The 24,454-nt window shown below is 52.0% G+C and overlaps 1 protein-coding gene across 3 annotated transcripts in view; it reads left to right on the forward strand.

The window, feature by feature from the left end:
- Window positions 1-20,440, forward strand: part of AUH (AU RNA binding methylglutaconyl-CoA hydratase) — a 140,766-nt gene extending 120,326 nt beyond the window's left edge. For all 3 annotated transcript variants that reach the window (XM_029919433.1, XM_029919435.1, XM_029919434.1), the window contains 4 exons: window positions 12,628-12,815; window positions 15,687-15,737; window positions 16,851-16,898; window positions 19,832-20,440. In XM_029919433.1, coding sequence (XP_029775293.1) covers window positions 12,628-12,815; window positions 15,687-15,737; window positions 16,851-16,898; window positions 19,832-19,909 — 365 coding nt within the window. In that variant the 3' untranslated portion in view covers window positions 19,910-20,440. The remainder of the gene's footprint in view (window positions 1-12,627; window positions 12,816-15,686; window positions 15,738-16,850; window positions 16,899-19,831) is intronic.
- Window positions 20,441-24,454: the final 4,014 nt, after the last annotated feature.

Below are 24,454 nucleotides of genomic sequence, written 5' to 3' on the forward strand. Positions count from 1 at the left end.
TCTGTCTCCCTCTCTGCCCCTCCCCCACTCATACTCTGTTTCTTTCTCTTTCTCTCAAAAATAAACATTATAAAATAAAAATTAAAAAATAAAGGATGGGCACAGTTCACGTGTGTGCATGTATGCGGGGGGGGGGGAGGCTGGGGAGCGGTGGAGTGAGGGGGCAGGGGAAGCTGGCCCGTGTCTGCCGACCCTGACTTGGGGCCTCTCTCTCTGCGTGGTGAAGGGCGCTGGCGGGGTGCGGGGGATGGACTCCATGGGCTGATGCCTGTCAGTCACACGGGGTCGGGTTTCAGTGGATCTTTGCTCCTGGTCGTCGGGGTTTGTAAACCGCTCACTTGGGCACTTCTCCCGCTCACTTAGCCTGACCCCTCTGATCCTGTTTCCTTTATGTTCACTTTTTCCTTCCTTTCCACGGGGATCTGGCGGATCCTTGAAGGTAAGTAGTGGTTAGGCAATCAAGGTCACTTGTGCCTTCCGTCCCCAGATGGACTTGCTCATCAGATAAAACCCAGAATGTCATCTGGCCCTTCTGTGGACAGGCAGGAGAGAAGAGGGGCCTGTCTGTCAACAAGCGTTTTTGATTCTAACTTGGCCCCGGGGCTGCCTTCACACCCTGTGCTCACGTGGGAGCAGGGCTGTGACAGCACTGACGCTGGTGGCCCGTGCAGCCCGCACTTGAAATCTGTCGTGCGCGCCCCCTGGCCTGCTGGGCCGCCCACATGCTGAACCTACGGGGGCGTGGTGCTTCTGTCTCATGCTGTTCTCCGCCTCCCGTTTCCTGCCCCCTCACTGAGCTCTCAACCAACTCTTCTTGCTTTTTAAAGCAGAGTCTAGGAGTTAGCTGTGAGCTAGCCAAATACCTGTCCTAGAAGATTCTGAAATATATATATTTGAAATGTGTTATCAGTGCGTATTATGTTTCCAGTGTTGAAAGTTTCCCATTTCAAATACTGACTCTATGGCCCGATTTTAGTATTTGCATCTCAGACTTCATTTTCCGAAGGAGCATCTTTGTCAGCCCATTGCAGACATAAGCCGTATTCCGTCCAGTGACGGTAAAAGGACTTCCGTCCTTCTCCCTAGGAGGGCAGTAGCTAACCACTGTCGTGTCTGGCCGTGCCATCCGGGTGTTCTTCCGGAAGGGGGAGAGGACAGGACTGTCCCTCCAGAGCCTCTCGTGTGCGGAGTGTGGTGAGCAGGACTCCAGGAGAGGCTACGGCGGAGCTGCCAGCCCGTCTTCTCCGGGGCCTTCGCCCACGTCCTCAGCAGTGTGCCCGAGAAGGCTTGGGGAGGAAGGGAAGGAGCACAGCATGTGGCCAAGTTCATTCCACACGTATTTGATGTCCATCTGAGCCTCAGTGTAGTTTAAAATATGGACCTGTAACAAATCTATAAAACCGTCTTTACTAAATCTGCACCTGACGTTTCTATGCATTTATAAGCGAGCCAAGCGACCAGGGCCAACATGCATAACCAGGACGTCTGTGGGTGTGGTGTTTGGGGTTCCCCTGACCGTTTTGTGGGGACAGTTTTGTCATTTTAGTCGGGTTCTGTTAATGCTGTATATTGCACGTTTGAAAAGTACGGAAGAGGTCATTGTTATCACTTAGCCCAGCCGAACATGGGGACGCCAGAGCTGGGGGCCAGCACACGTGTGTTGTCACGGCGTGTCGTGGGTAGTTCTTGCTGGTGGGCGCTGGATGGGGTTTGTTTTGTTTGGTTTCGGCTGTGGGGAGAAGGTTGCTGGTTTTGGACAGGGTTTCTGTCTCGCGGCTTGAGGTTAAAGTGATGAGAACCTGCCCGGGTGTTGGAGGGAAGCTTCCGGTGATGTGCTTCCAGCCCGTCCGAGTTGCTGCATCCTTGGATCTGCGCTCCAGAGTGGCTCATCCCCCTCGTTCTTACGAAGCAGTTGTTGACCGGGTCCCTAGATAACAGATCCTCCCGTAGCGTCCTCTCCGGACTGCTCGGCGGTTCTCCGGGTAAGGGTCATAATGCGCATTAGTTCATCTTTATGGTGTCGGCCACTTGAAATACCATGCTTGTTTTATTTTGCTCACTTTGCTGTTTGTTTTCAGTTTAAAATGTAAAAAGAAGAAGCTGTTGCACCGGGAGACCTCATAGTGCAAGGGTCAAGACTGGCCCAGCACCGTCCTCGCGGGCCTGGTGGCGGTTCCTCTGCTCCGGCGGTCCTGGTCCTGCTCTGGTCCTAGCCCTGAGGCCTGCCCGCCTAGGTAGCGGGGGCTCGCACCCGCCGCACAGTGAGGGGCCGCTGTCCAGGTGGGAGGGGGACCCAGTGCGCGTGCCTTCCGTCCATCCCGCGGGCCTTGCACCAGAATCCGTTTCTCTGCAGCAGCACGTTACCGGTGGGCCCTGACTGCTCGGCGCTCTTGCTCTGGAGCTTCCTGCAGTGGCTCACAGCCTGGCACCAATAACTCATTTTTCCTTCGTTCTGCTCATCCAGGTCCATTCCGATGCTAACTGCCACCGGGACTGTGCCCTGTCACAGGCTGGCTCTCTGAGGAGCCCCGCCTCTTCTGTCTCGGAAAGGGGGTGGCTTGCCATCAGGAGGAGCGGTGGCTAGGGACCAGACGCCCCTCAGTCACCCACTGCCTTACCCAGCGGGCACGGGTTCCCTCCCTGCGCCTGTGAGCCTCTGACTCCTCGAATGAGGATGATGATCATAGTGGCCTCATGGGATGCTCGCAAAAATTATAGGAAATAATGTGTTAAATTACACAGTACCTGTGAGGTTGTCACTAAATGGTGGTTATTTTTTCTGTTATTAATGCTCTGCTGGGCCAGAATTTTAAACTTCTTATCAGGTGACCTGCTTTGATGAGGAAACAGAGTACTGAGACTTTGTGCCCACAGCATTACTCAGTCATCCTGCCGAGTATTTGGGTTTATTGTTTCACTTATCGGTAATGGTTTACAGTGTCCTTACGCAGATGCTCTGTGTTATCCAGAGAGAAAGGTGCACACTGAGGACTCTCCACTGTGTCGTTAGCCCTTTCTTCAGCCCTCATCTAATAAATGGATCCGGGTCCAGTTTTTATGGAACGCCGGTCAGTGTCCTCTCTTTAGGTTGATGCAGTGAATCTACACATTTTGGACGAGCCGGAAGCACCGGTGACCTGTGGGCCTCTCTCACTCTGCTTCTGATTGTATTTGGCAAAGGCTGTGTTTTCCACGGGTTGGCCTTTCCAGAAGGGACGTCTTCCATATTATACCCTCTCCACTTTCCCCCTTTGTTATTTTTTAAAGATAATGGTTAACATGTTCTGTTCCTCTCTTCCTTGAACCTGGAAGCCTGGAGGGTGATTTTGAAGTTCTGGAAAATGTGTGAATGTGCTCTGGGAACATGTGCCCGTTGGTGATGGGCAGACGGGCAGAAGAAGAGGTGACTTTTAGAACACGGACTGGGAGCCTCACCCTGGTCCCTGGGCTTGGTGGCCTCGAAGCGCCCACGCCACGTGGGGCCCCTTCCCTCGAGAGGCCCAAAGGATGTGGCAGAAGGCATGGGAAATCGCCTCCGGGATCGCTCACCCTGGGGGAGCCCCTTGCCAGGTTGAGCGGGAGCCTGTGGGGTGGCTCGTGGGGGCGGGGGGCCCACGGGTGGGCAGTGATGCCTGGGCCCCTGACCCACAGAACTGAGAGACTCAATGCTTGTTGCTGTAAGCACCGCATTCGGAGGTGACAGTCTCTTCTGAAGCACCGACGGCGTGGCTGACGCTTTGCCGCACTTGCCATCCGTTTGCCCTGTGCTCACTGCTTGCGGGATGCGCTCTGCAGCATGAAATGGTAAATACGACTCAAAAAGAGGTGGGATTTATTGGCATCTATAGATAGCAGACCCTTCAATTTGGTGTCTTATTTCAGTAACTACACGGCTCGCTGTGGGGGGTGAACGTGAAGCCCTGTATTTTTAGTAAATGTCACCGTGTGAAAGGAAGTCCAGGGCTTTGAGGCGGCCGTGTCTGCACATCCGTGAGCCGTGTCCGAGAGGGGCCGCAGCCTGGCTGCCCTCCTCCCGCTGCACTCCCCAGTGCCAGCGCGCTGCCCCAGCTGCACCGTGGTGCGTGACGCAGCGTCTGTGCTGGGGACGATGGTGCAGAGCCCCGTGACGTGTGGCCGAGCGCCCTGCCTGCAGCAGGACTCGCTTGGCCGATAAACGCGTGCACGTCCCGCGCAGAAGAGTCCCCCGGCTCCCTCCTGCCCACCGCTTCGTTTCCTCGGGGCGGCCCCTGTGTTTCAGCTCAGGTGGCCCTGCCCTGGGCCGCCAGAAAGGCCTGCGTTTGCATCCGGTTTGCGAGCACCCACCGTTCCGGCGGGCGGCCCGGCTGTCGTGTGGAAGCCAGCTGATCGCTTCGTCTCTGGCCGTCTCCTTCCTCACTACCGACGCCGCTGGGCGCGCTGCCTCCTTTCTCCCTTTGTGCGAAGCTCGGTCCTCCCGGCCGACGGGACGGCGGGCGTCCGTCCTGCAGGCTGTGTGACCCGTCGGCACTGCTGGCCAGGGCGCTTTGCCGGTGTGAGGAGCTGTAGATCCTGGCCTGTCACAGCGTCTTTGGTTTTGCAAAAGAACCAAACCTGGCGAGCGACAGGGAGCCCCCCGGAGGCTGCAGGGACAGGGGACCTGCCTGCGCGGTCCAGACCACATGTGCCGGTTCGGTTTAGATGCAGATGCGCTGCCGCTCGAGCCTCAGCCACGCCCGGCTCGGTCCGCGCGCAGACGCGGACAGCCCAGGTGCACACCGTCGGCAGCTGCCACGGACGGCGTCAGCTGGCGCAGCTCCACACGGGCTTCCCGGCATCTTGCCTGCGTCCACGGACCCGGCCGGTCCCTCTTTGTCCCACCGCTCCGTGCGGGCTCAGCTTGGGGACAGCACCTCCTTGTCCTGGCTCACGCTGGCCCGGTCGGGGACGCTTTCTGGTGGAAGCCCCCAGCAGCCCCGTGGTGCCACCCCTGCCTCCGAGCCCCGGCAGCAGCAGACGGGAGCCCGGGATGCGGTGCGGAACCCGTGGGCGCAGGTGTGTGCCGCCGTGGCCGTCTTGAAGCCGGTTTCACAAAGTAAGAGTTTCTATTCCCTCCGCCATATGACCGTCTGGTTTATACACATTAAGAAAATAGTTCTTCGGGGGGCCTGGGTGACTCAGTTGAGTTGGCTCAGGCCAACTTGAGTTCAGGTCATGATCTAGCAGTTTGTGGGTTCAATCCCCAGGTTGGCTCTGTGCTGACAGCTCGGAGCCTGGAACCTGTTTCAGATTCTATGTCTCCCTCCCTCTCTGCCCCTCCCCTCCTCATGCTCTCATGTCTCTGTTTCTCGATAATAAATAAATGTTTTAAAAAATTGAAAAAAATAGTGCTTCAGATAGCAGTTGTAAAAATGACAGGTAAACATTCAAAAGAAATGTAATTTTTTCCCTTAATGAATAAAACCTTTGCATGCCCGTTTCTCTAACAGTGAATGGGATAACAGTCAAGAAAGCTTCTAGAATGCATATTAATGAAAGTTATATCACAGAGGTTTTAATTTGTTGAGAGTCAGCTTAATTTGTTCTGGAAAACTATTTTTAATATCCAGCCTTTCTTCCCCTGACCTAGTTCTTACAAGTTTTCAGCTTTGGGGCACCTGAGTGGCTCAGTCAGTTAAGTGTCCAACTTCAGCTCAGGTCATGATCTCACGGTTTGTGGGTTCCAGCCCCGTGTCCGGCTCCGTGCTGACAGCGCAGAGCCCCCATGAGATTTTCTGCCTCCCTTTCTTTCTGCCCTTTGCACGTGCGCTTTCTCTCTGTCTCTGTTTCTCTCAATAATAATAAACATTAAAAAAAGTGTATAGCTTCTGCTAAATGCTCCTTCAGGATAAGCCACATGGAGCCCAAACTGATGGGTCTCAGCTGGGTTTTGCTCAGCTCCCCACGCAGGGTTTATTCTCCCTTACCCCCGTCTGTCTTCTTCCAGTGTGTGTGTGCGTGTGCGTGCGTGTGCGTTCTCTCACTGCTTTACAACATGCTAAATATCCTCAGGGAACAAAGTATTGCAACACTGGAAACATTGGTCACAAACTGAGGCATAAATATTTTTATGGTTTTTGTATGGTTGTGACATGGACTGCCATGAGGCCAGGAAGCACGCCATGTTTGTTCTCATAGCGCATTCCTCTTTGACCTTGATGTTTCATAAAAGCAAGAGGAAGTCGGTGTTGTAAGCATCTAGCCCAGATCTAGCAAGAAAGCTCTTTCCTAAAGCCCTCTGACAGAGTTGCAACAGGAATTATAATCCAAAACTAACATTTTCCTGCAATGTGTCTTCCACAGTTCAAGGAAAAAGTAACCCTAATTGGCTGTTTCTCTGAGAGGAGGTTTAGGCATGATTCACAAGTGGCATTTACGTGTGGAAGTCCTAGGTCTCTTCTCATTATCGCAATAAATGCCCTTAATGTGGTATCTACATGGCTTGCAACAACAACAAAAACAAATTAAAGGCAAAAGAGAAAAACTTGGCATTTTCTGCCTTTTAAATGTGACTCAACCATACTTTATAATCCGTAAGCTGGGGCTGTTCTTTACATATGACATTATGATTGGCTGGGAAATGCCACATAAAGGTTCCTTTAAACTGTTTGAATTATGTCAGTGTAACACATGGAAGGTAGCATCTGTGTCTGGCTTATTTCCAGAAGACCTGGAGTCTAGGGCTGTGGTCTGGGAGGAGAAGGCGGCACCCCCAGATCGCGGCCAGCAGCCCCCGCGGCACTGGGGCCGGGGCGAGCATGGAGGAGCGGGGTGAAATCTCTCCTCTGTCCTTGCTGGCAAAACCCACTCGCTGTGGCTGAGCCGCCGCGAATCTGGAGGCTGCTCCTTAAAGTAAACTTAAGTGGCATTATCCCAGGAGCGATTACATACGGGAAACATAATTCTTGATACCTTCTTCAAATAATAGAGTAAATGATGGAAAATCTTTGAACAGGAATATAACATTTCAAATATATTTTCAATCCAAATAATAGGTAAACATGAAAACATTTTGTTACGTGATTAACACAGTTTTACCACTTGAGGTAGCAACTGCTGAGTGCGTTCCTGTTTTCGTTTTCCCTTAGTAGTCAGAGCCCTAGTTTTACTCCATACACTAAGCCAAAATCCTGAGCAAGAAGGGGACCTTTTGCAACGACATGTGCCCAAGTTCTGGCCAAAGACGTGGAGGCAGAGTTGCTGGCGGGGACTTCATCAGTGGCTCTGAGAACACAGCACTCTCTGGCCCTTCCTTCTTTGTGGTTCTCTGTCATGATGACGAGGCTGCAGCAGCCTGTTTGGACCAGGAGAGAAGCTGGAGGACAGAATGCACAGGAGAGGGCAGCAAAGGAGGGTAGACGGTCCCCGGGTTCTGACCCCTTCGGGCCGCCATCTGTGACCTGTCTGCAGCCTTGAGAACTTGAGAACCCTGCGAGGTTTCAGGGAAGTGGCTAAATCAGGTGATAAAGTGGTAGGTCTTGTGAAAGGCTGGATCGGACAGAGTGGACAGGGCAGACATTGACGCTATGGCACATCACGTGGCGAAGTCCTGCCAGCCAGTGGATTCGGTCCCCGTGCTCACGTTAGCACCTGTCCTCCATCCAGGCTCGTCATCCGTTGGAAGAAAGGAGCTTCGAAACTCAGCACAGAGCCACTAAGAGAGTATAGGGAACATGCATTCGAAAGCATGGTTGTTGGGAAGCGTGCTTGGTCCCACCGGGAGCGGAAGTGAGCTTGTGCCAAGTGGCCGGTGCGGGGCCTGGGGAGGAGAGGGCCAGGATGAGCCCGGAGCGTTCTGTGATCCGAGGCAACAAGAAGTCGCCAAAGACAGTTCAGCTCCTATCACAACGCTGGAGCCAAACTAAGTTCCACCGCCAAGGATGGGGTGCTCAATAAAGAGAAGAACTGATTCTGATGTGGCAAACGTCAACATCTGTGAGATTATGATGGTTCTCGAGGATGAAAAATGTACCTGCACCTCTGGTGGATGCTAGGGAATCTCCTTGTTACTTAGAAAATTTGTAAATAAAGGAAAAGACTCAACCATTTAACCTGCGGCTGCCCCCTCGCTTTTGTCCCGGTCACAGATCACAGGCCAAAGCAGCAAGACAGACTTCCATCTGGAGGGCTCTCATCCTGTCAGTTTTGTCTCTGGCTTTAGATGCCGGCTCGCAGCTGCCTGCTGCCAGGATGTGAGCGCCAGGGGCGGGGTAGGTTTGGGCGTGAAAGCACCCTGGGTGCTTGCGGTTCCCGTCCCGTTGCTGACCTCCCAGGTCAGTGGGTCAGGGGGTCAGTGGCTCCCCGCTGCACCGCATCCCCCGCCTGCCCCCCGCTCACCGCTGGACTCTTCAGTGACTGTTTGCCAGCAGCCGTATCGTTTTGTATTTGTTTATTCCCATCGTATGCTTCACGTCGTGAGGCAGGAACTGTAATTCACAGGGGCAGATTAGTTTCTGCACATACACTCCCCCAATGAATTCATCATGTGTTACGTAATTAGGTCATTGGCGTGGTGCTGCGCTCAGCGTTGACTCCCCTCATGAGCACGAGTGTTTCGTCTAATTTTATAATAGAAAGTAGCTATTTGTAAACAGAACTACTTCCAAGCTGGAGTAGAATGCTGACATCAAAATATTTTCTATGTAGGGTGGCTACTCCTGAGATCCTGTTGGACATCTGAGGTCCCTCACCGATCGTGTGTAGCGTTTCGTGTCATAATGCCCCATGGTTTAGTAGCCTCCATGTGTACCGCTCTTTGCTCAATGCCGTCAATATTAATTGAGAAAGGCAAACCAAACAGGTCACGTCACTCTTATAAAGTTTGAAATCGCCAGTGTTCTGTGACCGGGAAGAGCACCTCCTAACCCACCCCAGTCTGTGATCGCCGCAACCTGATTGCAGCACAGGAAATTGAGCCAGATAATTTCTCACCAGGTAGGTTTCCTAAAGGTAGAATTTCCATAGGAGGGAGTGAATTAAGTAATAGATTTATGTAACTTATTTAAGAGTGCCTCTTTCAACAAATGGTGCTTGGAAAAGTAGATATCCACCTGCAGAAAAATGAAGCTGGACTCGTACCCTACACCATGTATTAGAATTAGCTCAAAATGGACTAAAGATGTGAGTTTTGAAATTGTAAAACTCTTAGAAGAAAACAGTGGAAGAACTTTGTGACATTGGATTTGGCAATGATTTCTTGGATACGACACCAAAACACAGGCAATGTAAGAAAAAAATGGGATTTCATTAAAATTAAAAGCACTTCTGCGCTTCGAAGAATAGTCAGCAGAGTGGAAAGGCGGTCCGCGGAATGGGAGGAACTATTTGCAAATCATCTGTCCGATAAACGATTACTGTCCAGAATATATACAGAGCCCCTTCATCTCAACAACAAAAACAACCCATTTAAAAAACGGACAAAGGACTTAAATAGATGTTTCTCTGAAGGAGATACACAAGTGGCCAACAGGCAGATGAAAAGAAGCTCAGTGAGGCTAGTTGTTAGGAAAATGTCAGTCACAAGCCCCAGCGAGATTCCATTACACGCCAGTTAGGATGGTGACTACAAAGTCTCCCTTCCCCCTTCAAAAAAAAAAAAAAAAAAACACCCTGAAAGTTGCAAATGTTGGTGAGAATGTGGAGAATTTGGAATCCTTGTACCCTGTTGATAAGAACGTAAAATGGTGTAGCTACTAGGAAAACAGTGTGGCTGTTCCCCAAGAAAGTAAATCTAGATTTACTGTGTGATCTGACAGCTCTGCCTCGGGGTATCTGCCCAAAAGAATAAGAGAGCAGGGTCTCGGCAAGGTATTGTACGTGCTGATGTGCAGCAGCATTATTCTTTATAGCTGAAAGGTAGGAGCACTCCAGGTGTCCATCACCGGCTCAGTGAGTAAGTAAAACATGGTATTCGTACAGCGGAATATTACTGAGCCCTACAAAGGAAGGACACGCTGACACACGACAGCAGGATGGGCGTGGAGGACTGTACGCTTAGTGCAGGGAGCCAGACCCGGAAGGACAAGTGTCCCATGATGGCCCACTTACGTGAGGTTCCTGGGACAGGGGCCTTGCGACGTCAACCCAAAGGCTGAGTCTCGTGTGCAGTGTTGGTGAGCCAGGGTGCGGATTTTCCTAGATCCTCTCATCCGTTGTTTTCAACAAGAACAGAAAGCCCTCTTTAGCTTGTCTTTCTGCCCTCGCTGAGACCATGTCCTCCAGCAGACCATTCTGGTACCCGTCCACACCACGAAGCAGGGCTTGGATTCTCTGCTGTTCGGCTCAGGGCGGTGGATGTACTTCCTGGTCTTTGTTTCAGTGTTACTCCTGTGTTTAGTTTCTACAAAGCCCTCATTCCTGGAGAACCATACCCTGAATGACACGATACAGTGAATAGGGCATAAGCCTGGCAGACTTGCAAAGCTCAAGAGTTTCGGTTGAATAACAAGGCAACATTAGCAATGATCCCCGAAGGTCACGTTTGTTAACTTTGTCCAGTCTGCAGCAGACTCTTCAGAGAACATGAAAGACTCCTTTCCTAGTGTTGTGCTTATCATGAAGACTATATCCGTAAGTTCTTCCTGCTCATGAGCGTTCCCACGAGTAAACTTGTCTTTATGACGCCGAACAGCATGACCCATTTACAGTTCGATTCAGATTTGTTGGTGCTTCATCTTTTTCAGACACATTTTCTGCCATTTCAAGGAAGGCACTTATAAACTCACCCTCTCTGATTACGTGAGCAGTGTAAACAATAACTGTTCTACAGAAGCCCTACTTGTTTCATCTGTGCTCAAAACCAATCCCTACTGAAAATATCAGTCCTTTTCCAAATCACTGAGGTTTGTGTTTGTTTGTTTGTTTTTCCTAAATAACTGCACGTGGTTCTTAACATAGTTGCTAAATAATAAATAGTATCTTAAGCTGTGTTCTTCCAATGCAAACATGCTATGTTTGTGAAAAATGTAGGAATATACTTCATTACTGAAGGGAAACATGCTTTCTGCAACTGGTGATCTTTATTTTTCACCTGGCCACTTTTGACTGAGGTGTCAGTAAGAAAGATTTTGCTTTCCTCTTAAAGTTTATTTATTTTGAGAGAGAGAGAGAGAGAGCACACACATGCGCACCTGTGAATGGGGCAGAGACAGCGAGAGAGAGAGAGAGAGAGAGAGAGAGAGAGAGAGAGGGAGAGGGAGAGGGAGAGGGAGGGAGGGAGGGAGAGAATCTCAAGCGGGCTCCATTCGGTCAGTGCAGAGCCCCACGTGGGGCTCGAACTCACAAACCATGAGAGCAAGGCCCAAGCTGAAATCAAGAGTCAGATGCCTAACTGGCTGAGCCACCCAGGCGCCCCTCTTGTTTAGCAGGAAGCAGAGCTTGTCACGCACGAGTCCTGGCCACAGGCAGTAGAGGGGCCGTGGCCAGTTGGACACGTTGTGTCTGCAGTGGGCTTCCGGGTGGAAATGGGTTTCCATGTGAAACCTTCTACCCAGTGTTTAAATGTTGGCGACTGATCCATAAAATAGAAGATTCTGAACTTTGTGGGCCAAACGACACGCAGTGAGCTCATCTGGGTGGCAGGTCGTCACTTTGCCTTTTCTCCTCTGTGGCTTGATCGTAGCACCGCCCCCCTGCTCCCTGGCCACCAGCACCATAGGCAGCCTAGCGGCTGTCTTCAGGATGAGGTTTCTGTGGATCCTAATGTGGCTCTTCTGTGTTCTTCTTGGTATAAATGAGGGCTGCCAAATAAGAATATGACCTGCTTTTGTCCAGCCTTCTTTTTGATGAGATCCTGGCCTGGACACTAGTAGGTAGCAGAGTAGAGGTGGGTAGTATACCAGGAGGGGTTAGTAGCCTCTACTGGGACCGAGTTTGTTTCACGAGGAATTATCTAGCTTTATTTTTATTAAATTGAAATTAGTTTGCAATTTATTTACTGTTGGTGATGCCTTAAAAAGCACATGAGTTACGGGGTGCCTGGGTGGCTCAATTAAGTGTCTGACTTTGGCTCAGGTCATGATCTTGCACTTGGTAGATTTCAGCCCTTCGATGGCTCTGTGCTGACAGCTCGGAGCCTGGAGCCTGCTTCAGATTCTGTCTCCCTCTCTCTCTGTCCTTCCATCCCTCCCTCCCCTTGCTCTCAAAAATAAATAAACATAATAAGGTACTTTTTTATTAAAAATTTTTTTTTAAAAAAAGAAGCACATGAGTTAGATTTCAGGCTGTGAGAAGTTTTAACTAAACCAGATGAAAGGTACCCAGCCTCATGGACATGTCCTCCCTCTGGATAGAATGCAGTAAGGGACGGTATTGCTTGTCCACCGCTGTGCGTCATATGGCCCCTGACGTGGCAATGGTTGTGGATTCGATTTGGCGACACACCCGCTGTGTTGCAAGAAATAAGTAGTGCCAGGATCCCTCAATAATTACAAAAGGTACTCAGTTCTTTTTTGGGTATTTTTGACTTTATAAAGTAATTGGATAATAGTTTTCCACTTACCAATTTTGACAAGTAAGTTTCTGGCCCTGGTTTGTTTTATAAATGAAGAAGCCAAACCCTGAACTGTTGAGACTCCAGGGTAGGAGCTCATGCCCACCCCCCTCTCTCCGCAGGGGGCACGCAGCGCCTGCCGCGCGCCATCGGGGCCTCCCTCGCCAAGGAGCTCATCTTCTCTGCCCGCGTGCTCGATGGCCACGAAGCCAAAGCTGTGGGCTTGATCAGCCACGTTCTGGAACAGAACCAGGAGGGGGACGCTGCGTACCGCAAGGCCTTGGACCTGGCAAGAGAGTTTTTACCTCAGGTACCTCCAATCGCGTGTCCTTTTTCTCTCTGTTTAAATAACTTTACAGCAAACTGACAGAACAGTCCTCTCACAAACCTATGGCGTCCTTGTCCCGTTTGCCAAGTACAAGGGCACATGGTATCCGTCGGACTGGAGCCACTCAGATGAACATCAAGAGCCTTCAGAACTAAAGTTGAAGATTTGAAGAGGACGTGGGGCCCATTCTGCGGCCACGCTCTGACAACATGTCCTCTCCGTGTGCGTTGGCACCTGCAACGGGACGTACCAGCAACGCCTGTCCTGGGCTGTGTACCTGGAGAGAGACAGGCGGGATGGGCGGAAGCCCGTGGAAACGCACGTGCTGGGGAGACCTCGCTGATGGCCCCGGCCTGGACTGTCCTTGCCCCCTGGGTTGGGGGCGGCCAGCAGGCACAGCGGCCGCTGTGTGTCTGCTCAGGCTCAGGGCATGGCCACCCGTCCCCACAGTGACCCCGCAGGGCCCGAGCGTGGGTTCGCTCACCTCGACGGCCCGCACGAGGCGCGGCAGCAGCAGCGTCGCGGGGCCTGTGCCGGGGGTGGCCCGTTCTCTCTTTCCCGTGTGTGTTCCTTCCTTCTGAGACCACAGAGGAGAGGTCTGTTGCTCTAGAAGCGATTAGCCCTTTGTCGTTATCCCTAGTGGGGTTCCAGGTTTATACCCGCCTCGCCAGCCCGCAGGCAGGAGTGCTTCCTCTGCAGCCGCGCCGTTCGACGCAGACAGGACTCGGAACCTGTGCAGGGACTGGGGGTCCTTTTGGGGATCTCGGGAAATCTCTCCGCAGAGAAATGCATCGGCCTCCCGCGTCGTTTCAGCCTTCGCATCCGGTTTCGGAGGCTGGCGTCGGTGTCCCCGCCTGCCGGCAGGCCACGCCCCAGAACCGGGTGGTGGCCCTTCCGGGCGCCTCTGTCAGCCAGCTGTGGGCGCGGGGAGGACAGGGCTCCCGCGTGGTCTGCTCCCCGCGGCCGAACCGACAGGGCAGATAGGAAAGATTTCCCGTGATTTGAGGAAAACAAAAAGGCTCGCACGGAAACTGCGGTACTGCTATTCCCCCAAACACTAGAGTAACGTCTGCCTCCAGAGGTTACAGGTACCGATACCAGGAGAAGTGATAGTTCAACTAAATGCTGCCTTAATTATTTCCTTCCGCTTAAACCTCTGAGACCGACCCAGGCCTGCCGGAAACGGGGGCGTGGTTAAGGACGGCTGCAGCGTCCTTCCGGCTCTGACCTTCACGGCCTCTTCTCATTGGACGGTGGTGCTCGGCAGCTCTGTACACCCCCCCCCTCCCCACCCTGCCCGGGGGCACCGCCTCCCCACCTGCCATCTGGCCTCGTGGCCGGCCAGCTCCCTACCTCTGTCCCCTTCCTGTGAAGGGCACGCCTCTGAGAACATTAACCGCTAACCTTTTCCTCCGGCCCAGGGAGATGCCGGATGGCCCCGAAGACGCGGGACTGGACAGTGTGTGCAAGTTATTTGAGGAAGAGGGACGATGCTCTTTATGTTTGTTTTTTATCACTGAATGATCAGTCTTCCAGATCATTGGAAGGTTCTAAGAAGTCAGTATTTCTATTTGATTATTGTATGTTACTTCCATTTTCCTGTTTGAGAATCAAGATGTTTGTCCAGAAGAAGTAGTGTTGGTTTTGTATTTTGAAAGAAGCCAGTTAAATCAGCATTGTGATCTAGATGTCCATTTTCCTGTTTCTCCAGCGTCGGTTGGCAGCCGTGCCGTCTGGAGTGTGCTCTGCAGACGGCCAGCCCAGACGTCCCTCGGGAGCGGGTCCCAGCCCCCTTCCCCCACTGCCTTCACAAGGGGCGGGGGTTCGTGCCCCTTGTCTGGGTCAGCGGCCAGGACCCAGGGGGTAGAGGAGGTTTTCAGGGACGGGGGCACAACAACCACAAGAAGTGACGATCTTAAAAAAATGATTTTAGTGTGTGTCCCACATATGCAAGTCACATTGTCAGGAAAACTAAGATTCTTGTCTGAGCCTTGAAGACCTGTGGCCCCTGAAGAAGATTGTGAATAAGCATGTGACTCCGGAAGAGAATGTAGACGGTCCCAGTGGACGGCTGAAGCCCCTCGGGGGAACACATGGCCTCTTCACGCGTCGTGGTCATTCACTCATTTATTGGTTATCCCCCCATGTGCCTATTACGTAGAGCCTATTTTGCATTTTAGTTCAAACGGCACTTCAAAAAAATACATTGAATTCTAACTCATCACCCATAAATCGTTTTTAGGAATTTGAAAGGTGATCAAACAGGTAAATTCTGTCTGGCGCATTGTGGTTTTCAAAAAGGACAAGAGTTAATGTTCCCCTCCTCCCAGAGGACACGCAGTTCTTTCCTCCGTGACCCTCACGCGTCCTGAAGGACTTCTCTGGGCCATCGACTTTTGTGCGGCGTGGGGGCCAGGCGTGGGGTCGCGGGTGCCCGTGGAGCACCGGTGTGGAGCCAGCGTCCGGCCTGGGCGGCGACGGGGCCTCGCCTCCTGCCTGGGCTCCGGCCTCGCGCCCATGGCTGCGGTGCGGCGCCAGGCACGTCATCGCCTCCTCCTCCCCCTGCTTCACCTCTCGGGAGCGTTGCTGGCACGGGCCGCCCGCCCCTGGGCACGCGGCACCTGTGGGGCTGCAGGCGTGTCTGTGGTCCGGGCAGCAGCCTTGTCCCACGTGCCGGGTACCGAAGGCCTCGCGGGGCCTGGAGGAAACCAACCCCCACCCCCCAGCCGTCTTACGGTGTTTGTTGTGTCTTTGCCATGGGCCCAGCAATGGGGATTTCTGGATTTTAACTGAGCCGTGCAACGTAATTTGCAAAAATAGTAATGCAGATCTGTTTCTTTAATTGAATTTTAGGGACCTGTTGCAATGAGAGTGGCAAAGTTAGCCATCAACCAGGGGATGGAGGTAAGTGTGCCTTCCTGCTCCAGTCTGTTTGCCGTTGGAGTCGGTGGTGATTTAGTTCAGTTTAGTTTTTAAGGTTCTAGATCCAGCTCTTTAACACTATGTTACTGCAAACTCTGGAGGGTATTTTTTGCTACATTATTGGTTTCCTTCTGCCTTACCTATTGTTGACACACTATCGTAGCCTCCGGATTCGGGAACTTCACTCCTGTCCTGCAGCTTGTGACATGCCTCCTTCAGCGAAGAGGTAGATTTACTGGCCAGTCGTGCCTAGAAGACCGAAAGAAAAGGGCACTCTGGGAGTGCTCGACACCGGTGTTGCATTACAAAAAACACTCTGTGGAGAACGCCCAAGCTCAGAGCGGAGCCTGCTTCTCTCCACCTCTCATTGCCCAATACGCTTTGTGCAAGGAGGCCAGGTTTTGGGGTGCCCTGGGGTTACCCTGGGGAGGCGCTTCCCAGGAGTGGAGGCCCCAGGCCTGGAGAGGAGCAGGCAGGGCAAGGAGCCAACGCAGGCGCCTGTTTACGGCGGGCTTCCGTTACAGCACTGACGTTTTGGCTCAATTACGGAATTTTGAAGAAAGATATTTCTTCCTTGCAGACTCAGAGGCCACCACGTCTTCCTGGGCTTCATAGCAATAAAAAGAGATTGAATGTATTAGCAGTAAACACAATTTAAAAATTTTCCAAATGTTTGGTTTTTAAAACTTCTTGCATAATCGTAACAATACTAATAGCAAATGCCTTCTCGGCGCCGCCCTACGTGCCGGGCCGGGCCTAGGTGCCTGGTGCAGCCTTCGCCTAGCTTAGCTCCTTTCATCCCCCCAGGACCCCATCTGGTAGATCCTGCAGTTAGCCTGCTGTTCAGATGCGCCCCTGTGAGGCACAGGGAGCTTCTCACCCACCTTACCCGGGGCCACACGGCTCCTACAGGGTGGAGTCAGAATTTGAACCAGGCAGTCTGGTTCCCGAATTCTCATGCCGGTCGTACGTGTGATTTGTTGTCTTACATCAGTTCTGTTCTTTTGGAGAAGCGTTACTAGTGTGAACTTACAGTGAGTGCTCCAGATTCTAAAGACTAATTCCTGCTGAAACCACTTCTGTTTTTATTCTCAGGTTGATTTGGTAACAGGATTGGCCATAGAAGAAGCTTGCTATGCTCAGGTATGTGACAGCCCCTGACCCAGTGAGGACACGTCTTACGGATCCCCGTTACCTTCGGGCAAGGCAGATGGGTCCTCTCTCTGGATGAGATTACGCTCAGGCCTCTTTCAAAATGGACTGAAATTAGTTGGTTTTCCTATTTGACGATTAGCAGCTCTTATCACTGATTCTGTTCCATGTGCTAATGTTTCTTGTCTACGTAACTTTAAAACTCTAAATTAGGAGCGCCTGGGTGGTTCAGTCGGTTAAGCGTCCGGCTTTGGCTCAGGTCATGATCTCATGGTTCGTGGGTTCGAGCCCCGTGTTGGGCTCTGTGCTGACAGCTCAGAGCCTGGAGCCTGCTTCAGATTCTGTGTCTCCCTCTCTCTCTGACCCTCCCCTGCTTGCACTATCTCTCTGTCTCTCAAAAATAAATTAAAAAAAAAACAAAACAGGAAAAAACCCCTCTAAATTGGTTCCATTCATACTGTAGCTGTCTCTCGGGCCCATGTTGTATTTTATGGTGTGGATTTGAACCCTCACTCTTGTGTAGACAGGTGGGAGGCGGGCAGTGGGGTGAACACGGGCCGGCCGGGGAACATCCGTGTGTGAGACTTGTTGGTTCTGAGCCTTCCCTCCTGCCCACTGACAGTTCCCTAATGCACTGGGTACAGTTCTCGTTTCCATACACAAATTAGTAGGGCTTCATATAAAGGAACAAATCTCTCCTCCCTTCCTTCTTCCCTTCCTCCCTCCGTCCCTTCTCTAAACGGCATAACTTGGTGTAGGGCATCTAAAGTAGCAAAAGAATTTTGTTGTATCTTTTGTGAGAATTGGAAGTTGTTTCGCCTCCCATTTAATCACGGCAGTGTAATGAACCAGGAGGGACTGAGTGTCCCTGTGTGCCTGGTCTCAGGATAAATTGCCACCTGTTGTTGATGAGTGCATGCCATGAATGAAGTAAGTTGCGCACTTACAAATGGGCAGCCTTCGCTTCTGAAAAACAAGGTATAAAGTATATTTGGCCACAGATCACAGCTTATGAAATGTGAAGGAACAGTAGTCATGAGGAGCATTCCGGCAGACCGCAGTGGAATGAACTAGAACTCACAGCAGAAGGGTAGCTGGGAGGCCCCATCTCTCACTGGTGGGGCCAGTCTTCTTAACACAGGCTAAACAGCACCCCTCTAAGTAACACGTGGGTTAAGCCTCCAGAGGAATTAAGAAATATTTTGAATTAAATCAGAATGAAAATGTAGCATCAGACTTTCTGGGAATTTATCGAAAACACTGCTGACAACAGCATTTTAGCATTGAATGCATGTATAAAAGAAGAAAGATCTAAAATTAACAATAACTTTGCACTTCAGGAAAATAGAAAAAGAGCAAATAGAATTCAAAGTAAGTAGAAGAAAAGGAATAAGCTTTAGAACAGAAATCTATGAAACTGAAAATAGAGAAAAGGAAAAAACCCAACAAAACAAAAATTGGTTCTTTGTAAAGACCTATAAAATTGATAGACTTCTAGGCAGGCCAACCAAAGAAAAGAGAAGGTAAAAATCACCCACATCAGAAATACAAGCAAGGCCATCCCTGGTGAGCCCATGGACACTGAGAGAATAATAAAGGAGTACTGTGAAAGCTCTGTGTCCACAGATCGGATAAACCCAGGTGAGACGGACCGATTCCTTGAAAGACACAACACAGGAAAGCTCCACAAGGAGAAATCTGAATAACTCCATGCTTGTTAAAGAAATTCAATCAGTAATTAATAAACTTCCAAATAAGAAGCACCAGACCCAGATAGTTTCTCAAGTGAATTCACTGAAACATTTAAGGAAGAAAGTATATCAGGTTTTAGTGATTTTTTCCGGAAGATAGAAGCAGAAGCAGCCCTTCCTGATTTATTCTGAGGCCAGTGTTACCCTGATATCAAATTCCAGCATTACAAGAAAGGAAAACCACAGACCGTTATCTCTCATGAATGCAGATGTAAAAATTCTCAACAAAATATTAGCAAGTCGAATCCAATAATATATAAAAACAGTTATATGCCACAGCCAGGCATATAACTGTAATCCATCGTATCAGCAGTCTAACCAGGAAAATCAGATGATCACATCAACAGACCCAGACGAAGCACTTGACAGAGTCCAGCACCCAGGTGTGATGACAACTCAGCAGACTGATTAGACAGGCGCGTCCCCGCTTAGTAAGAACTTCTGGAAAAGGACCCACAGCTGTCATGCTGCATGACCAAGAGCAGGGCAAGGGCATCCCCATCCCTTGTCCTTTTCAATATCTGTTAGAAATCCTAGCTAATGTAGTAAGACAAGAGAGGGAAGTAAATATATACAGTCTGCGAAGGAAGGAACAAAACTTCATAGAAGGCAGGACTGTCCACGTGGGACATCCCAAAGAAGCAACAACAAGAACCAAACAGTAATCAGCATTTAGATCAAGGTTGTGTGGTACAAGGCTAATAAGCAGAAGTCAGCTGCTTCCCTGTATACCAGAGTGAAGAATTAGGATTTGAAATTAAAAGCATAACCTCATTTACCTTAGCACAAAAAAATGCAAGAAATACTTAAGTATAAATCTGAAACAAAGTACAAGATTTATAGAAGGAAAACTACAAAACTGGTGAAAGAAATCAAGATCTAAGTAAATAGATATCACATGTTCACGGACAGTAAGACTCAATATTACAAAGAAATCGCTTCTTCCCAACTTTATTTATAGATTCAATGCAATCCCAATAAAAATAAGCAAGTGTGATGTTCAAATTTAGAATGGCAAATTTGGCAACAATTCTTCAAATGATTAGTAGAATTCAAATTTTAGATCATCTTCTGGTTAGTTTTTTGGTTTTTATTTTTTTAAATAAAGCCTGTTAAACGTTTATGGTTGTTTTTACTTTCTGGTTTAGGTAACATAATGTTTTGTCTCTCTAGACTATTTCAACAAAAGACAGGCTTGAAGGTCTTCTTGCTTTTAAAGAGAAAAGGTCCCCTCGCTATAAAGGAGAATAAAAGAAACAGACCGTTCAATTGCCCGTGTAAGACATGTACTTCTGGAAGTATCTTTCCGATCCACATTTGCCTCAGCACCTGGAATCCCACTGACCAAAGTGAAGAGCAAGTCCTCCGCAGAGCGAGTCAGGCGTCTGGAGTGGACCCGTCTCTGTTCTGTCCAAATGTGTTTTCATGTCATATTCATTCAGATTTCTAAAGCTAGTAGTCTGTACCGTCAGAAACCAGTTCAAACTTAGGTACACATTTTTAAATATTTCCTGCATACGAGGCTTTCTGTTCTTAATTTTTTAATGTGAATAATTTATATATCGCACACTCTAGGAAATAATATTGATTGTATGTCTACTGTGCTGCAAAACAAAATAAAATGATTTCTACATACCAAAAATGTGAAGTTATACCAAATAAAGTTTCTAAGGGAATGTATACACTCGCACACATACATGCATCTCCGACCGGAAGAGGAATTGATAGGTTCTCTGAGTGAAAATTACCAAATATAAATAAAATTGGTGAAAAGAAAACTTGGGAATTTCTCTCTTATGCCATTCTTTTTGAATTGAATAAATCCCTGCGTGTTGGCTTTTAGAGGAACCCACCTTTCCATGCCGATTCTGTCAGGTGACCTCTCTAGTGTTAGAGTGCAGTGTGGACGGTGGGAAGGTAACCCGGTCAGAGACGGGGGCCCAGGGCCTTGTGAGGCGCACCGGCCGCCCGGCCCGCCGCTCTGGCGGGGGGAGAGCTGTGCCGCCCGGGCCGGGACCACGGATGCTTCCTGCCCGCAGCTCTTGCGCCTGTTTCAGTGAGGGAGGAGGTGAACACAGCCACCCCGCCTCCTTCTTCGCACCCCTGGCCAGACAATGCGGGTGGACACAGAGGGGCTGGGGGGGCATGAGGAGCAGACTGCCCGCCTGGGGGGCATACCACACGTGCAGGGCATGAGCTCTAGAATTTGGTGTGCGGCGCGGGGGGAGCATTTCAGCTCCCTACACGGCTTCCAAGGTCCTTTTGTGTGTATCCAACAAGGCTGCCTTCTGAGGCCGGGTTGGGGGCTGATCTGGCAGCACTGGGAAGCTCGTTGCCAGGGGCCGTGGGGTGCCCGCCGTCCTCCCCAGCCCCACCCCCGTGCAGTGCTGTGACGTGCAGTTGGGTGCGTGGGCAGCCGCCCGTCCCCTGCAGCTCACGCTCAGCTCTGACCCTTCCCTGCCCTTGGAAAGCACATCAACTCTGAACTTTTAAATCACTGAAAGTTTTATTATTATTACTATTTGTTTTGGGAAACTGAACTCTCCGTCTCCGTTTGAAAAGCCTTGAACCAGGCAGCGTGGCCCTGCCCTGTGCCCGCCCACCCAGCCAGGCGGCGGCCATCCTCACTCTTGGCGTCCTGGAGCTGAAGGCCAGCTCGCGGAAGGAGCTTATTAAATTCCCCCTTGGGCCCTGGCGATTGTGTCTGGTGAGGCGCACGCTCGTTTCCTGGTAAACGTGTGCCGCTCACTCCATGCAGGACAATTTGCTGTTCGTTATTTTCTTAAGATTTCAGAGCCTTGTTATTCCGTCTGTGACACGTTCAAATGCCACTTCGTTTTCGCGGAGCGGGAAATAATTATGTTAACGGGGAGAGCATTAAGCGTGTGCCGAATGACTGGTCTCTCCCCACGGACGCCCAGACTTGCTGATGGAGCATCATTTAATTTCCTTCAAGTTCTGACAAAGTCACCGGAGTGGATTGGAAAGCAAAGACTCCCTCCCGTTGTGACTGCACAGACCGCAGACTGACGGACCAGAGCGAGGGGGACGTGCCCGCTTGTCGGTGTCGTTGGTCTCTCCTTCCTTCAGCAGAGCCGGCGGTGGGCCCGGTGCTGTGCCCGGGTCCGGCGGCTCCTCGGGAGGGGCCGCCCCCGTGGGGCCAGCCGCTGCCACATTGTCCTCCAGCACGCAGAGCGTCTACGCAGCCTGACTCCAGATCCATGTGGAGCTGACGCGCACTGGCGACGCAGTGGTGATCCCCCGTGGCCCGAAGATGAAGACGACCCCAGGGGAGGACGGTTAGCTGAGCACAGCCCCACGTCGTCTATGAGCAGGAGACCCGCTGGTCCTGAAGAGCGCTCGTGCTGCTTGATCTTCAGCTTTTCTCAGACAGAAGATGCCTCGTGAGTCATAGAAGCTCTGAGACCAGGAGAGTTGGAAAAATGGCCCAAAGGAAACACAGATTGTCTTTACCCGTTTCTGTGAGTTAACGAATCATTTCAGGTTCATGTTCCTTTCAATAAAAAATAGATGGTTTTAGTCCTTTTCTCCCCCCTCTTCTGGCTGTCAAAAAACTGGCTTGTCGGCAAGTGTCACTTTTCTTAGAGCTTTGCAGGTGGGCGGGCCCGAGTAGCAGGGTGTCACCCACGGACGCCGTGCTCCACGGGAAATGCTTGTGTCTCGTGCGGGCTTGTTGCTGGCCAGCCACTCACCCTCTGTGTCACTTGACCAGTTCTCTCTTGTGAGAGGGCCTTCACGTGCTCTGATCCGGGGTCCAAGACTCCTGGCAGGCCGACGCTTCCTAGTGTTTAATCATGCCGTTGTGTTTCCTCTCTGCCCACTGAGCTAACGAGGCACGGATGTGGAGGTCAGCGTTGTTGGGCTTTATCAGAACGGCAGTGAGATCATTTTCTTATATGGAAGAATAACTGTACATTTGCCCCAAAAGGAGGAATACAGCATTTAAAAATTTCCTTGCTAATAGTTTGGTAAAACGGGAGCTACATTTCCTCATGGACAACACAGGCTACAGACTGTGTTTGGGGGTGTTCAGGGTGTTCACGGGTAAACTCCGCTCAAAGTTCCTGTGGGTCTCAGGCCCTGAAGACCCACCACGTCCCTGGGCTTTCAGAGTCCTTGGCTTTGGGGCCCCCCAGACCGTTGCGGGGCAGGCTCCCACCCTCAGGCACGTGCTGTGGGGCGTCTGTTTTTCAGGTGTGTTCTCAAGGCAGCGAGAGAGCAGGGCGCCTGACAGGGATCGAAGACACCACGGCCAGCCCCAGGTGTGCGGCGCGAGCCATCGGGCCCGTGGTCCCGTCCTGCCGCGCGAGGCCCAGGAGACAAGGTAGGAGGAGGCCAGCCTCCGCGAGCGGACCATGCGCTGTGGGGCAGCAGAGCAAGCCGGCCACCAGCACGTCTGTCCCTTTTCCAAGTCTGCGCGGCCTGTTCTGGTTGGAGGGGACGTCAACAAGGTCACCGCAGACGCGAACACGGACAAGATGAGGGGACTCGCTCTGGTTGTTGGGATCAATGTCCACCGCAGGCCGGGCCCCGAACGCCGCGGCGGCTCCCGTGCTGGGTTTGCTCTCCACGGCACCCAGAGTGGGGTTCTGGTGACTCCCGGGCGCAGAACCTGAGGCTCAGACGGGTGCGGCAGGCAGTGGGGTCGAAGCCACACTCCATCCCCCCCACCCCGGGGGACTGTTGGCCTGTCAGCCCTGGTCAGCCTAAAAACAGCCAAAGGCCCTGGGGCCTGTGTGCGTCAGCCTCTGCCCCACTGGCTCGCTGCTCCTCTCCGGACTTGGGGAGACACTGAACGTGTGCGAATGAAATGGTCTGTGACCGAATGGGCAGTGTGACCGCTCCGCACCCCCTCTCCACCGGGTCCACGGCTGGGAATCCGCAGCCAGCTCCCAGAAACCCTAAGGAATGGGTGTGTCCGTCGGCAGGCTGAGCAGCCGGAGGGCTGGCTCGGTGGCCCCCAGGTCTCATCACGGCACCCTGGGGGACGGGGCTGGCCGGGGCGGCTGTGAGCAGGCCATCGCCTCTCCCAAGGGCTGGGGGAGTGTGAGTTTGAGGACTCGTGGTTTGTGGTGACCCCAGAAAGGAAGGCCATGTGGCTCAGGAGCAGCCCGTTGCTCTGTTCTGCGCTCGCCCTCCCCCAGCGTCCCGCGCCCGGTTCCAACGTCCCTGTGTTGGTGGGCCAGAGACTCCTCTGCTTTTCTAGCAGCGCCCAGGAGCCCCCGGCCAGGTTTCTTCTGGGGTCAGCGAGGAGACCCACTTCGGGCAAAGCGTCTCAGCCGCCTGAGCCCGTTGGTTCTCGTGAAGAGGCCTGTGCCCCGGTGCTCCGGGCCAGCTGCACAGACGATGGCGTGTGCGCAGGGGCTTTGGCAGCGGGAGAGCCGTCCTCCACGGGTGCGGTGGCACCAAGAGCCGTGCTGGGACAGGCAGGGCCTTCACCCTGGGAAGGAGGAGCCGGGACAGCTGGTAGAGCGCGTGTGACGCCGGCCCCGGTGACACTTCTGCTGGCGGCTCCGCGCCGGCCGCTCGCGAGCCTGAGGACGCGGTGCGGGGAGGTTGCTCGGGCCCTCCCGTCCAGGAGCTGCCGCCCCAGCGTGGGGCAGACGCAGAAGGTGGGCAGCCCGGGCAGGGCCGTGGGTGCACGAGGCGGGGCGGAGGACAGCTCTCCCGGCTTGGCCGTGCTGTGTCCCCGGGGTCCCCCAGGTGGGGCCCCCTCTGCTCTGACACAGGCGGGGGACGAGGGGGCTACACAGCCGCCCAGTGCTGCTCACTGAT

The sequence above is a fragment of the Suricata suricatta genome, chromosome 13 (genome assembly GCF_006229205.1).
Source record: "Suricata suricatta isolate VVHF042 chromosome 13, meerkat_22Aug2017_6uvM2_HiC, whole genome shotgun sequence".
NCBI lineage: Eukaryota > Metazoa > Chordata > Mammalia > Carnivora > Herpestidae > Suricata > Suricata suricatta.